The sequence below is a fragment of the Triticum dicoccoides genome, chromosome 3B, assembly GCF_002162155.2.
Source record: "Triticum dicoccoides isolate Atlit2015 ecotype Zavitan chromosome 3B, WEW_v2.0, whole genome shotgun sequence".
Classification (NCBI taxonomy): domain Eukaryota; kingdom Viridiplantae; phylum Streptophyta; class Magnoliopsida; order Poales; family Poaceae; genus Triticum; species Triticum dicoccoides.
This window is the reverse complement of record NC_041385.1, coordinates 511,584,215-511,599,240: the sequence shown is the minus strand read 5'-3', so window position 1 is coordinate 511,599,240 and position 15,026 is coordinate 511,584,215. Positions and strand designations below refer to the sequence as shown.

At 41.9% G+C, this 15,026-nt stretch overlaps 1 protein-coding gene across 1 annotated transcript; it reads left to right on the top strand.

Moving 5' to 3' along the window:
• The first annotated feature begins 1,003 nt into the window (after window positions 1–1,003).
• Window positions 1,004–13,700, top strand: LOC119276808 (ABC transporter G family member 32-like). Its single transcript, XM_037557965.1, has 23 exons — window positions 1,004–1,323; window positions 1,442–1,562; window positions 7,472–7,560; window positions 7,650–7,734; window positions 7,842–8,001; window positions 8,078–8,154; window positions 8,274–8,327; window positions 8,436–8,526; window positions 8,767–9,068; window positions 9,167–9,448; window positions 9,538–9,851; window positions 9,998–10,158; window positions 10,278–10,381; window positions 10,459–10,615; window positions 10,714–10,961; window positions 11,041–11,373; window positions 11,461–11,751; window positions 11,842–11,925; window positions 12,026–12,159; window positions 12,243–12,470; window positions 12,643–12,814; window positions 12,982–13,236; window positions 13,349–13,700. The coding sequence occupies exons 1-23, from the start codon at window positions 1,004–1,006 to the stop codon at window positions 13,607–13,609; spliced, it is 4,323 nt and encodes a 1,440-aa protein (XP_037413862.1). The 3' UTR covers window positions 13,610–13,700.
• Window positions 13,701–15,026: the final 1,326 nt, after the last annotated feature.

The window sequence follows — 15,026 nt, the reverse complement described above, 5'->3', positions numbered from 1 at the left end:
CTGACCTGGAAAGCTTCCATTGCAGAGTGTTTGGTACATTCGAAAGATTAACCTCCATTAACCTACGCACAAGATGTAATCATCTATCCCAACGCTCACCAATAACAAACCGCCTAAACTGTACTTTTATCTTCAAGGGCACCTTAACTTTTCAAATATGTATCTTCAATGGAAGCTTTCCTGTGGCATTTCTTTGTTTAGTAAGACCTTTGTTTCTTTTTAAGACTTCTTGTTGGAACCTTCGAAAATTTTATTTTTAATAAATGGCTGTGTGCATCAAGAGATGCAGAGGCCGGGGTACGCCTCCTTTTTGGAAAAAAAAAAGCGGGTAATTAACTTTCGGCTAAGGAGAGGCTCGAGAAGTTGATCTGGCAAGTCTCCTCCGACTTAAAAGTGTTTGTAGCTATGGTATTGGTCTGACCCGACCAGTGGTTTGTAAACTTCCTCGGAAGGAACTCGTGGAAGACATATATCAACTCCCTGCGAGCGACGTCATGCATGGTCGTCCATATATAATTCTGTTTTGGAAGATTCACACATCGTCGATTTTACGGCGGTCGGGCGGTCAGCAGGAAGATGGTAAATGGTTCTCACTCTGGTGCCCTTGCGCGCGTTGTTGTGGCTTCGGACTTGGTAAAATGGAAGGAAAATGATCCTCGAGAAAACAGAGCAGACGGAGTCAGCGGCCAAGTGCGCATCAACTAGCAGCCAGAAATGGATGCATGCATTAGAGGTTAGACGACGGACGCCCGTCCCCATACGTTCTTATGGCGTATGCGCACGGAACCTTCCTCTTGCGCACGCGTCCATGTAAAAATTGAACGCATGCGGAGAACATATACACTTCCGTCGCCTGCGTCCGCGTGTATATATAGCAGCTTCTAAACCCGGTGCAAGATTTAACAAATGCAGCGGCAGATATATATCTCCAGAAAGCTAGCTCAGACAGAAACAGGAGCAGAGTGTGTATCTGTAGTAGAAAAGCAAGAACGGGATAGCCAGTATGTCGAGGGAGATCCATAAGATCGCGAGCCTGCGCCGGGACAGTTGGCGAAGCAGCGATGACGTGTTCTCGCGGTCGTCGTCGCGCTTCCAGGACGAGGAGGACGACGAGGAGGCTCTGCGGTGGGCGGCGCTGGAGCGGCTGCCGACGTACGACCGCGTGCGGCGTGGCATCCTGCAGGCGGAGACAGGCGAGAAGATCGACGTGGACGTCGGCAGGCTCGGCGCCCGCGAGAGCCGCGCGCTCATCGACCGCCTCGTCCGCGCCGCCGACGACGATCACGAGCGCTTCCTCCTCAAGCTCAAGGACCGCATGGACAGGTTCGATCGTTACGCTAATGAGGCTAGTGTTACCATGTCACGAGCTCACACGCGCGGGCATTGTGTCGCGCGCACTACCTATACCTACTTACGTAGTAGCGCGTGTCTGTGTGTGCAGGGTAGGGATAGATTACCCGACCATCGAGGTGCGGTTCGAGAAGCTGGAGGTGGAGGCGGAGGTGCTCGTCGGCAACCGGGCCCTGCCCACGCTCGTCAACTCCGTCAGGAACACGCTGGAGGTAAAAGTCCAACAACTTACACAGTCTCCCTCTCGATCTCGCGCTTGGTGGGTTCCATATACACTGTACTTCTTTCCATGCATCAGCATTTCACTAGAAAAGTCATGGCAAATTTTGAAAAGAAATTGACCATATTGGTACGTGATACGTTCAACATCGCAAGTCCAAACTAAATATTTATATATAGCTAAAAAGAAGCATAAAAGCAAAAGAAAAATACTGAATTTAAATCGTGATCAGTCAACGTTAGATTATGGTACAGCAAATGGCAGGATATTCTGTGTTTTGTTTCTTGATTCATATTAACTGTGGTAGCCTTAGTACAACTTTAGTACAAGTTGTACTAGAGCTGCGACAATTAACATGGATCGAAGGGGTACTAAATTTTGAATTGTGACCAGTTAACTTAGATTATGGTACAACAATCTGGTTCGGTATGGAATGAATTTATAATCTGATGATCGAGTCGATTCCATAATTATAAGTTCATAACCCTAGCGCCCATTCCCATTTTGGGCGGAACAGATCTGTGGCAGGATATTCTGTATTTTGTTTCTTGAGTCGTGGATCGAATCAAGTTCCTGTTGCAAGAATTTGTAGCAATCCATCTATTGATAATAAAATTATAATATATGAGAACAGTAAATCATCCACATCCCTGCCGTATATGAAGATGTAACAGTAAATGTAGAGCGGCTGCAAGTTATAGTTATTGTGACCTTCTTGCTTCAGTGGGTGATATGTTGCTAAAATCACTAAAAGAAAAAAAATTGTGACAATGATGTGGCAATCTTGTGTGTACTGCCTACCAGTGAATGGAAGGTGGTTGCACACTATAGTGCCTTGTGACCATTTGGATTTGGTGGAATGTTTTGTTGCTTAAAAAGTTTAAAAAATATAATTGATGAAGATGATTGTGTACCAGTCTTGCATTTGTTGAAAAAAAAGGGATGACTTACTAGTTATATAGGATTTTCACGATAGTCCAAGTAAAAAAGGTCACAATGCTGGGAGTAAGACGTTTTAGAGCTCGAGCTCCATGAAGCTCTTTCTATGGAATAATAATAATATTTAAAAGTTTTACAAAGTTCTAAAAAAAGTCACACATGCACATGGATATATTCAACATGTGTGTAAAGTTTTGTGGTGAGTCTATTCCACATGTGTTGTGAGCACTAGTGCAGACACACACGCTAAAAAGAGCCCATCACACATGATATTACAAACCGAATGGTAAAACAAATATCCAGCTAAATTCCTATAAATCAAATTAATGACTTAAATATAGCAAATAAACCCTAAAACGGATAAATTTGAGCATGGAGTATGTTAGGGTGTATGTCAAGTGTAGAAAAAGTTTCCAGATCAAATGATAAAACAAATGCCAATTCACCTTCAAACCAAACACATTTCCTCTATAAACCACGATTCTTCTAGGAAGATGGTTCGGTTTCTAAGTAGCATACCTACCAACTTATGTGAAATTATCTCAACTTTTCACCACAACCTATCCAGGTCATATCATCACACCATGCCAAGTTTCATGTTATTTATACTTCATTTACATTATTTAAAATTAAAAACCCAATAAACTCAATGTTTGTCGTCGACTCTTCGCACATAGTAGTTTGAAATTTCTTTACATTTCTTATATATTAAATACAATTATAATTAATACCCTAAATATGATTTTTGAACCATTTTGTGCACTATTGCATGTACTCGTAGTTAAAATTTGAATTATATCCATTAAAGCCTAGAAATCGACTTAATGACTAAAATATAGCAAACAAAGCCTGAAAAATGTCAACTTTTTAACATGGAAAATGATATGGTATATGTTGAGTGTATGAAAAGTTTCAACGTCAGGCAACAAAGCACATGTAAATTCACCTTCAAACCTGACGCATTCGCTATCGAAACCGCGATTCTTCATCCCAAATGGTTCGGTTTCTAAGCAATGTACACACCAACTTTTGTGAAATATTATCAATTTTCTACCACATCCTATTGAGGTCATATCGCGACTCCTTGCCAACTTTCATGTTTTTCAGACTTCGTTTACATGTTTTAGAATTAAAAAACAATAAACTCGGTGTTTCTGGTTGACTCTTGACACAAAAATGTTTGAAATTTCTTTTCATTTATTTTATATGGCATACACAAGTATAATCACTACCTTAAATATTATTTTTCAAACTATTCTATGCACTATTGCATGTACTCATAGTTGAGATTTGGATTTTATCCATTGAATGCCTATAAATCAACTTGATGACTTAAATAAAACAAATGAACCCTGAAAAATACCAAATTTTAACATGGAGGATGCTATGGTGTATGTTGAGTATAAACAAAGTTTCAAGGTCAAGAAATGAAGTAAATGTCAATTCTCCTTCAAAGCTGACTCATTTCCTCTCGAAACCAAAATTCTTCCTCTCATATGGTTCGACTTCTAAGAAGCGTACATCACAACTTTCGTTAAACCTTCTCAATTTTTCCCATGACCTACTGAGGTTATATCAGGACACCATGTCAAGTTTCATGTTTTCAGACTTCATCTGAATTTTTTATAATTAAAAAATCAATAAAACTCAATGTTTATGATTGACTCTTGCCACAAAGATGTTTAAACTTTCTTTTTCATTTCTTGTATATGGCATACAAGTATACTAAATACCCTAAATATGATTTTTCAAACCATTTCTATCCATTTTTGCATGTACTCGTGGTTCAAATTTGAATTATATTCATTAATGCCCAGGAATCAACCTAATGAGTTAAATATAGCAAATGAATCCTGCAAAATGCTAAATTTTCACATGAACGTTGCTATGATGTATGTTGAGTATAGAAAAAAAATCAAGATAAAACGAAGAAGCAAATGTCAATTTGCCTACAAACCTAACAAAATTTCTCTTGAAGCCATGATTCTTCCTCGCAATGGTCTGATTTCTAAGCGGTCTACATGTAAAATTTTGTGACAACTTTCTCAATGTCTACCACCACCTATTGAGGTCATATCATGACACCATTCAAAGTTTCATAGTTTTCATGCTTCATTTACATTTTTTAGAATTAATACCTTGTTCCTCGATAAACTCAATGTTTGTGGTTGACTCTTGCCACTTAGATGTTTGATTTAAAAAAATATTTATAAGGTATAGAAATACTCAATACCCTAATTATGTTTTTCAATTCATTTTTGTGCACTATTTCATGTACTTGTAGTTCATATTTGAATTATATCTATTAAATGCCTAGAAATCGACTTAATGACTTAAATAATAAATGGACCTGAAAAAATAACAAATTTTAATATGGAGGATGCCATAGTGCATGTTGAGCGTAGAAAGGTATCAAAGTCATACAATGAAGCAAATGTCAATTCGCCTTAAAACTCAAAAAGTGGGGTTGTACATTGCTTGAAAAAGAAATATGTGCAAAGCATCATACACGGTTTGCGTTTTTTCTAACTGAGCACGATAGTAGGCTACATCAACACATGTCTTGCTTGTAAAAAGCATGTATAAGACATCACACATGGTTGCGTTTTTACCATGTGCAATGATGGGTTACATCTCATATATTTTAAGACATCACACACGATTGTGTTTTTATGACCATATGTGATGTTGGCTGCATCACACACGTTTCTTTAAAAAATGATGTGCAAGGCATCACACATGGGTGTGTTTTTAAAACCATGTGAAATGATAGGCTACATATCACATATTATTATTTTTTCACAAAAATTGTGTGCAAGGCATCGCACACGGTTGTATTATTATAACCGTGTATGATGTTGGCTACATCACACATCATCTTTTAAATGCGTGTGATATTTCGATACGGCACACGCTTTATTAAAGATGTGTGCGACATGTACATCATAGTTTTGCCTATTGTGTGTGATAGGAGGGCTTACTAGCATCATTGTGTAGGTTTGTTTTCAGTATTTTCAAAAACTTGAAAATAATGTCTAATTACATGAAACCTCGAGCTCCAAAAGAAATTTCCATCTCTATATTTTTAGTATAGTTCTCCACACAATATTTATTTGGCGAGTAAGTGCATATATCTATAGCCCTCGACCAAATGATTCACAAATCTTGCAAACACAAGGTTCCGCTCAAAATAGACCACAAAACTCTTACACCTCAAAAATCAAAGTAAGACAATGTGAACGGACACCCCCCTCCCTCTCGCCTCATCCAGTAGCCTCTACGCACTCACTATAACGACCGACAACTGCCACTGCGCCCTCTATGGCATCATGGCATCATTGAAATCACCATTCCTGGCAACAGCCATCACATTGCCACCACGAGGCTCTATGGCATTTAATAGAGCATATGTTGGACATTTTTTCGACAAAGGGTGAATTTTATTAAGTCAAAATGAAGCATCAAGGGGATACAAACACAATGAGCAACACATCCGGCCTCTGCATAGTTAGGATACACACAGCCAACACCAACGCACGCACACGAAAATCACACGTGCAACTAGCAAAGTCATATAAGACCGAAACTATGCCTTGGTGGAGTAAAAAAGTAAATCCCGAAGCGATCAGAACAATGATCAACAATCTACAGCATCAACCATATCCGCACCAACAATCACTTGACAACACCAGTAGCACGAGATGGATTCTTCAACAACAACGCCTTCAGAAAGGGAACAACGCTCAAGCGTCACCGTTGCCGGATCCAACCACAGATGGGTAGATCATTGGTTTTCACCCTAAAGAACAAGTCTGAGCAAATCCAAGCAATGCCTTTAACAAGATAACGACATAGTAAATATCGCCATTGCCAGATATAACCAATGAGGCCAAACCTCGATTTTTCACCCCGGAGCTTGAGATGCACCACCAAATTAAAGTGAACTAGTGTTGCCGCCACCATTTTTCGCGATCTCAGCAACTACATTACAAGTGAAGCATGCTTGCAAAAGCAGGCAATCGAGCTGCGACAAGAGTCGGTCGCCGTCGCACATTGCAACGGAGAATTAAAGAGAAAGATCACTCACAAGTTCACAACGCCAAATCCCGCGATGGGACGCTTCGACGGTCCCACATCATCCTCATGCTCCGCCGTCCTCGTCCGTGGTGACATAATCAATCGGCAAAACATATTTGTCATTGTCGTTAGATCTGAAGATCCAAGATCCCCACTCCTGTCTCGGCGATCACTTGCAGATGGGGTCATGCCACTGACGTCTCTTCACCCGAGACTGGCTCGACCAGCAAGTCCTTTGCGTCAAGCCGCCGTATAAAAGCCGGCAAACGCCGGATCAGGCCCGAACCGCGCGGCCCCAAAGGTGCAGCCGCAACGGCCTCGAGAACGGCCGGCGAGAGGCGCCACACGCCCACCGTATCCCCCGCAGCAGCAGGCAGGTCGCCGCTCCGCCGAGGACGCGGACGAGCAGATCCGTCATGGCTGTCCACCACGACTGCTCCGCCCCCTGGCCGACTTCCCCCGTTGCAGAGAAAGGCCGCCACCACCAGGCCCATGGCCGCCGACTGAAGACAAACGCTGATGTAGGCCGTCCGCTCGGCGCACCATGGAAAGCAGGGGAGGGCAAATCCCCGCCGCCGCCGTCACCAGGCCGGGCTTTGCCGGAGGTGACCACTGGCGGCGGCGAGGGAGAGAGAGCTGGGAGAGGAGGCCGAGGCCGACGAGATCTGATCGCCGCCTGAACCTCCCTACGAGAGAGAGAGAGAGAGACATACACCACCGGGCATATGTTGGACATGGCCAACTTGATGTATAATGTTCTTCGTTTGCCTATGTGATTGCATGATATGCAAAGATTTATACTCCCTCTAAATGCTCTTATATTTGTTTACGGAGGGATTACCTTCGTATGTGCTAAGGTATTCTCTTGGTGGTGATTTGCTCTAGGCTATCGGGCATGCTCTCCACATCTTTCCCCGAAGGAAGCATTCGATGACCATACTCCATGATGTTAGTGGGATCATCAAGCCACGAAGGTGAAACCATTAACACTATGTTTTGAATAATGCCAAACTTCCTGTCTCGGTTCTGCGCTAACAATCCATGGTGTTGTTTTTTTCTGTAGGATGAGTTTGCTATTAGGACCTCCCGGATCGGGCAAGACCACATTGCTCTTGGCATTGGCCGGGAAGCTTGACAAGGAGCTCAAGGTTCGCAAACCGCGTGTTACGTTGTTGTGTTTATTTCTTGAGCTATGGATGACCTAGTAGACTTAACATGGATAAATCCATTTTGGGTGTTTTTCGCTATCGGACAGGTTTCAGGTAAGGTTTCCTACAACGGCTATGAGATGAATGAATTTGTCCCCGAAAGAACAGCTGCGTACATCAGCCAGCATGATCTCCACACTGGGGAGATGACTGTAAGGGAGACCTTGGCCTTTTCAGCACGCTGCCAAGGTGTTGGCTCTCGATATGGTATGAACTTGAATGAATAATAGTATAACTGAGACCAAGTAATTGGTTGTTGAATTTGTTGTTCTGCTTCTTCTAGAAATGTTGACTGAGTTGGCAAGAAGGGAAAATACAGAGAACATCAAGCCAGATAATGATATCGATGTTTATATGAAGGTGAGGTTGTTTTCACATAAGAGCTCTGACAACGAACATTTGGAGATGATTACTCATATTTTATTGTGTTTTTTATTAGCGGAGTAACTACCACTTAAGTATTTAATCTACTCATGTAGGCCTCAGCAATGGGAGGACAAGAATACAACGTTGTTACAGAGTATATACTGAAGGTACAGCATGCAGTTGTAGATTTAATGCTAGAAATAGAAGGATCGTTTTTATTGGGATATTTTCTTCTTAATCAGCTCACTGTCTGCTACTATGTTACAAACCCGCAGGTGCTAGGATTGGATATCTGTGCTGACACAGTGGTAGGAAATGACATGTTAAGGGGTATATCCGGTGGACAAAGGAAGCGTGTGACAACAGGTATGCTTAATGGTAGAATGAAATTCTACTCCCTCCGTCCCAAAAATAAGTGTCTTAACTTTGTACTAACTCTAGTACAAAGTAGACACTTATTTTGGGACGGAGGGAGTATATAATAAGATTTTTGTGTTGTTGATATACACAAACCTTTGAGATTTTTAGTGACATGATAAAACGGCTTTAAGTCATATGTATCATCTTCTTCAAGAATTAAGCTTCTTATAAATCTCTAATTGCTAGGTGAAATGCTTGTTGGTCCAGCAAGAGCTCTGTTCATGGATGAGATATCTACTGGGCTGGACAGTTCAACCACATACCAGATTGTGAACTCCATTAGGCAGACAATCCATGTCCTTGGTGGGACTGCTGTCATCTCCTTGCTCCAGCCGGCACCAGAAACATACAACTTATTTGACGATATTATACTCCTCTCTGATGGGTATGTTGTGTACCAAGGAGCCCGTGAACACGTTCTCGAGTTCTTTGAGTCAATGGGCTTCAGATGCCCGCAGAGAAAGGGTGTTGCGGACTTCTTGCAGGAAGTATGTGCATCATCTATAAATTGCTATGGCGTTTGATCGTTCTAATTTTTAAAGATGAAAGGTACTAATATATATCTTCATATGGATGCATTGAAAAGGTGACATCAAGGAAAGATCAAGAGCAATATTGGTATAGGAGTGACATGCCATATCATTTCGTGCCCGTGAAGCAATTTGCTGATTCATTCCATTCCTTCCACATAGGACAATTTGTTCATAATGAGCTTTTAGAGCCATTTGACAGGACCAAGAGCCACCCTGCTGCTCTTGCTACCTCAAAGTTTGGTGTCAGTAGGATAGAGCTTCTCAAGGCAACCATGGATAGAGAGTTTCTACTTATGAAGAGGAACTCATTTTATTTTATTTTTAAAGCTGCTCAAGTAAGTTTGTATTTTCTAGTTATTTTTACATTGCAAGGAATTATGGTGAAGATTCGCTAACATCTTTCTGCACGTTTTCATCACTACAGCTATCTCTTATGGCATTCCTCGCGATGAGTACATTTTTCCGTACCAACATGCACCGTGACCCCACTTACGGAACAATATATATGGGGGCACTATACTTCGCCATTGACGCAATCATGTTTAATGGTTTCTCAGAGCTTGGCATGACTGCCACGAAACTTCCTGTTTTCTTCAAGCAGAGGGACCTTCTGTTTTTCCCTGCATGGGCCTACACCCTACCAGCGTGGATTCTCCAGATTCCTATAACTCTTTTTGAGGTCGGAGTTTATGTTTTCACAACATACTATGTCATCGGATTTGATCCCAGCGTAAGCAGGTAAGGTGCACCGGAACACATGCCTTCATTTCAGGGTAACCTAGAAGAGAGACAGTCATTCAAAATATAAACTCTAGATAGAAATTTGATTTGCGTGGATTTAATTGAATTGATTGTTTCACTGATATTATATATATTGTTCTCAGATTGTTTAAGCAGTATATACTGCTCCTTGCACTCAATCAGATGTCATCCTCACTGTTCCGCTTCATTGCTGGACTTGGAAGAGACATGGTTGTGTCTAGCACCTTTGGGCCCTTAGCATTGGCGTCTTTTACAATATTGGGTGGCTTTATTCTTGCAAGACGTGAGTTAATAAATTTGTTCTGGTCACTTAAAATATGTTGCTATCACTACTTGCATAGATGATGTTAGGTGGTAACTGTTTTAACATATTTTGATCCAATCTTTCTTCATATGCTCTAGCTGATGTGAAGAAATGGTGGATTTGGGGTTACTGGGTATCTCCATTGTCGTACGCACAGAATGCTATTTCAACAAATGAATTTCTGGGCCATAGCTGGAACAAGGTAAGAACCCAACTAACCAGCAATAAAATTAGCCACTAGGAAATAGCAAGTTTCACATGGTGCCCAAACTGTTATAGATTCTTCCTGGACAAAATGATACAATGGGAATTATGGTCCTGAAATCTCGTGGAATTTTTACTGAGGCCAAGTGGTATTGGATTGGATTTGGTGCCATGATTGGATACACACTCCTCTTCAACCTGCTATACACCCTAGCTCTTTCAGTTTTGAATCGTAAGTATTTTTTAGTAGACTGCTTTTATATCTTAAATTCAACAATTTGGTAATAAATATAGGTGACCTAAAAAGGTTAATCCGCTTTATTTTGACAGCATTAGGTGACACTCACCCAACAATGCCTGAAAATGCAATAAAGGAAAAGCACGCCAACGTAACTGGAGAAATTTTGGAAAATCCCGAGAAAAAGAAATGTAGAAATCTAGAATTGTCTGGCAGCACCAACCAAAACTGTGCGACCAGCAACGTGGATTCTAGTTCAAGAAGGAAGGGCATGGTGCTCCCATTTGCGCAACTGTCACTAAGCTTTAACGCTGTAAAATACTCAGTGGACATGCCACAGGTATATTTCTTCATCAAAATAACTAATACATGGATTATAAATATATCTTTTTAAAAATTGTGTTGTCTGACACTGGCAGGCAATGTCGGCACAAGGAGTGACAGATGACCGCTTGGTGCTTCTAAAGGGAGTTAGTGGTTCTTTCAGGCCAGGAGTACTTACCGCATTGATGGGTGTGAGTGGCGCCGGAAAGACTACTCTTATGGATGTATTAGCGGGAAGAAAAACTGGAGGTTACATAGAGGGGGATATCACCATCTCAGGCTATCCAAAGAAGCAAGAGACTTTTGCACGTATATCAGGATACTGTGAGCAAAATGATATTCATTCTCCGCACGTAACCGTTTATGAGTCACTCGCGTTTTCCGCATGGCTGCGGCTTCCATCGGAAGTTGATTTAGTCACAAGAAAGGTCAGCTATCTAGATTGAAGCAATATCTAGTCTTGTTTTTTTTACTTTAAATTATTTGAGAACTTTGGAACTGAACTCTGACAACAGATGTTTATCGAGGAGGTCATGGAGCTTGTCGAGCTCACCTCATTGCGGGGTGCACTTGTTGGTCTTCCAGGAGTTAATGGCCTATCAACTGAGCAACGCAAGAGACTAACTATTGCTGTGGAGCTTGTTGCTAACCCTTCAATCATTTTTATGGATGAACCAACATCTGGTCTTGATGCTCGGGCAGCTGCAATTGTCATGAGGGCAGTAAGGAATACTGTAAATACTGGTAGGACAGTTGTCTGCACTATTCACCAGCCAAGTATTGACATATTCGAAGCATTTGACGAGGTTGATAATTCTTGATCCCTATTTTGGATTCTTTATTAAATTATTAAGCATAGTTCATGCATTTACTATTGTCTGAATATATGGTTACAGCTTTTCCTAATGAAGAGAGGAGGAGAAGAGATATATGTCGGCCCACTAGGCCATAATTCCTCAAAATTGATCGAGTACTTCGAGGTAAAAAGAGAAGTAAAGTGAACTGTTATTACTGAGAAATTTACAATTATTACCAGCTAAATGATATCAAAAGTAAAATCCCTTTTTTTGACTCGTACAGGGAATTGAAGGCGTTAGTAAGATAAAAGATGGATATAACCCAGCAACATGGATGCTGGAAGTGACATCTATTGTCCAAGAGGAGATGCTTAGTGTTGACTTCTGTGAAATCTACAGGAGATCAGAACTCTACCAGTTAGTTATCCTACTATGAAGTTCAATTGATGATGTCTATTTTAGTTCCAATTTAATCGGTTTTATTTTTTCTTGAATGTCAGAAGGAACAAGGAACTCATAGAAGAGCTAAGCACACCACATCCTGATTCCAGTGATCTCGACTTCCCTTCACTGTACTCGAGATCATTCTTCACACAATGCCTAGCTTGCTTATGGAAGCAGAAGTTATCATATTGGAGGAACCCATCTTATACAGCAATGAGATTTATCTTCACTGTCATCATTGCACTACTGTTTGGGACAATGTTTTGGGGCCTGGGACAAAAAACGTACATCTTCTAACATTTATAACCTAACTTCTACTCCCTCCGTCCCATAATGTAAGACATTTTTCAACACTAGTATAGTCTCAAAAAGCGTCTTATATTATGGGACGGAGGGAGTATCTAATTAACAAACATGAGATACTTATCTAAAATGTATACTCTTATCTTGGTACAGTAAAAGAGAACAAGATCTGTTCAATGCAGTGGGATCAATGTATGCTGCAGTTCTTTACCTCGGAATCCAAAACTCTGGTACTGTTCAGCCGGTGGTGGCAGTGGAGCGCACAGTTTTTTACAGAGAAAGAGCAGCCGGCATGTATTCAGCTTTCCCATATGCATTTGGACAGGTATTTTGTCAAATACTCCAGATCTACTTGCACGTTATATATATGACCATAATTAAAGGATTTTTCTTTCGAATATGCCTCATTTGAGTACAATTATCCATAACACTACAGCACTATTTTGTCTGTTCCAGCTCAAAATCTAATGATGCTAGTTTATCCTTCTGTAGGTTGCGATTGAGTTTCCATACATCCTCGTGCAGACCGTGATATATGGTGTACTAGTCTATTCGATGATTGGATTTGAGTGGAGTGTTGCCAAGTTTTTTTGGTACTTGTACTTCATGTACTTCACGCTTCTATATTTCACCTTCTACGGGATGACGGCGGTAGGACTGACACCAAACGAGAGCGTAGCAGCAATCATCTCAGGAGCAGTCTACACTGCTTGGAACCTCTTCTCAGGATATCTTATTCCTCGACCTGTAAGTATTACATCATTGCATATTACTTGCTTTGGTGTCTGATTACTTGTTTTAGATTGATCAACATATTATTCTGAAATACATGGGTCACATATTTAACCGTTTTCTTCAGAAAATTCCTGTTTGGTGGAGATGGTATAGCTGGATTTGCCCAGTTGCATGGACACTATACGGATTGGTTGCCTCGCAGTTTGGCGATATTCAAACGAAACTCGTCACTAAAGATCAAACTGTGGCCCAGTTCATCGCAGAGTTCTATGGGTTCGACCGTGACTTGTTGTGGGTTGTTGCACTAGTTCATGTAGCTTTCACCGTGGGTTTCGCTTTCATGTTCAATTTTGCGATTATGAGGTTCAACTTCCAGAGGAGATGAAGGAGATGTCATTTTTCTGTATTCGGTTGTATTTGCACTGGGTACACCCGATGTTAATGGAGATCAATGTAACCATTTGAGATTTTTGTTCCATTCTGCGCAAAAGATCCTTCCGAAGGTCAGGAGAGGGCAAAGCTCTACCGGTGTCATTAAAATTAAACCATCAAGTTCAGTAGCTATGACTACATGCCAAGCAATTTAAAAGAATCAGCAACAAAAATTTAGGACTACAGACATAGTTGATCATTCCATACATCCCAGACAACCGGCAGTCAGCACATAACAGAAGGATCCTCTTATTCATATTATCATCAGACAGCATCCACACTATCGAAGCTTTTTTGGATCTCTGTCTCAGCCGGGGATGGTGTAGACGCTGACGCCGTTTTGGTCTTCTTCATCAGCTCAAACAGTGTTATGGGGCGGAGCATGCACTAAATATGGATAGATGGGAGAACAGTGTTATGGGGCGGAGCATGCACCCAAATTCTGTCACCGCATCAGCAATGGGTGAGAAAGATCTATTTGATGGTAGATCATCTGGAAAAGCTCTTCCTTGAGTAGAATCTGCCATTTCTTCTTTAGACTAAAAAAAATTCTGTCACCCCATCAGCCAGTTGTTGAGGACCAGGATTTATCAGCTGGCATTTTATTTTGGGAAAAGTATATTTTCCGTCCCTCAATTTTTTCGATAGTCTAGAAATGGTCCCTCAACTCTAATACCAGCAAAATCTAGTCTTTCAATTGTTAAAACCGGATATTTTTCGTCCTTGGGTTGCTTCGGGTGGTTTTGTGCTGACATGGCAACGTTTTGACCATTGACTTCGCCACCTCATTGTCCACCTCAGCTTCGTCTTCTTCCCCCTCTCGCACTGCCCACCGGAGCACCTCACTGCCTGCGTTTGCTCCTACCGCCGCCTCCGTGTGCTTCGTGTGGTGGGATGCACATGCACTTCTCCATCGCATTCGCTGACAGGGGCATGGACTGGGACAAGAGGTTGCTCGCGTGCAGCGACTCCGACATGGAGAATGATGGGGGCTACGGCGGAACTATGGACGTCTTCACCGAGGACGCACAACACGAGTATGACAACCGGTGCGCCGGCCTCGTGGACGGCCAATGCCGCCATGGCGGAGTCCGTGCAAGCCCAGATCCCCTCCACCTCCGGCAAGTGCGTTTGCGTCATGCACCGGGACCGCAGCAGGCCACCGGGCGGAGCTCGGTGTTGGCGCATGGCAACTGTTCGACGGAATGCCCACTAGATGGAAAAAAGGAAGACGAGGAGAAAGAAGAAGGTGAGGTGCCACAGCTTCCTTCGTCATCGTCATCTCGCCCTTCCCTCTCTCGTCGAAGTAGGCACAGTTGCCACGCCCTGGAAGCCAGTGTCCGCACATCCACGACGCACACATCCCGGAC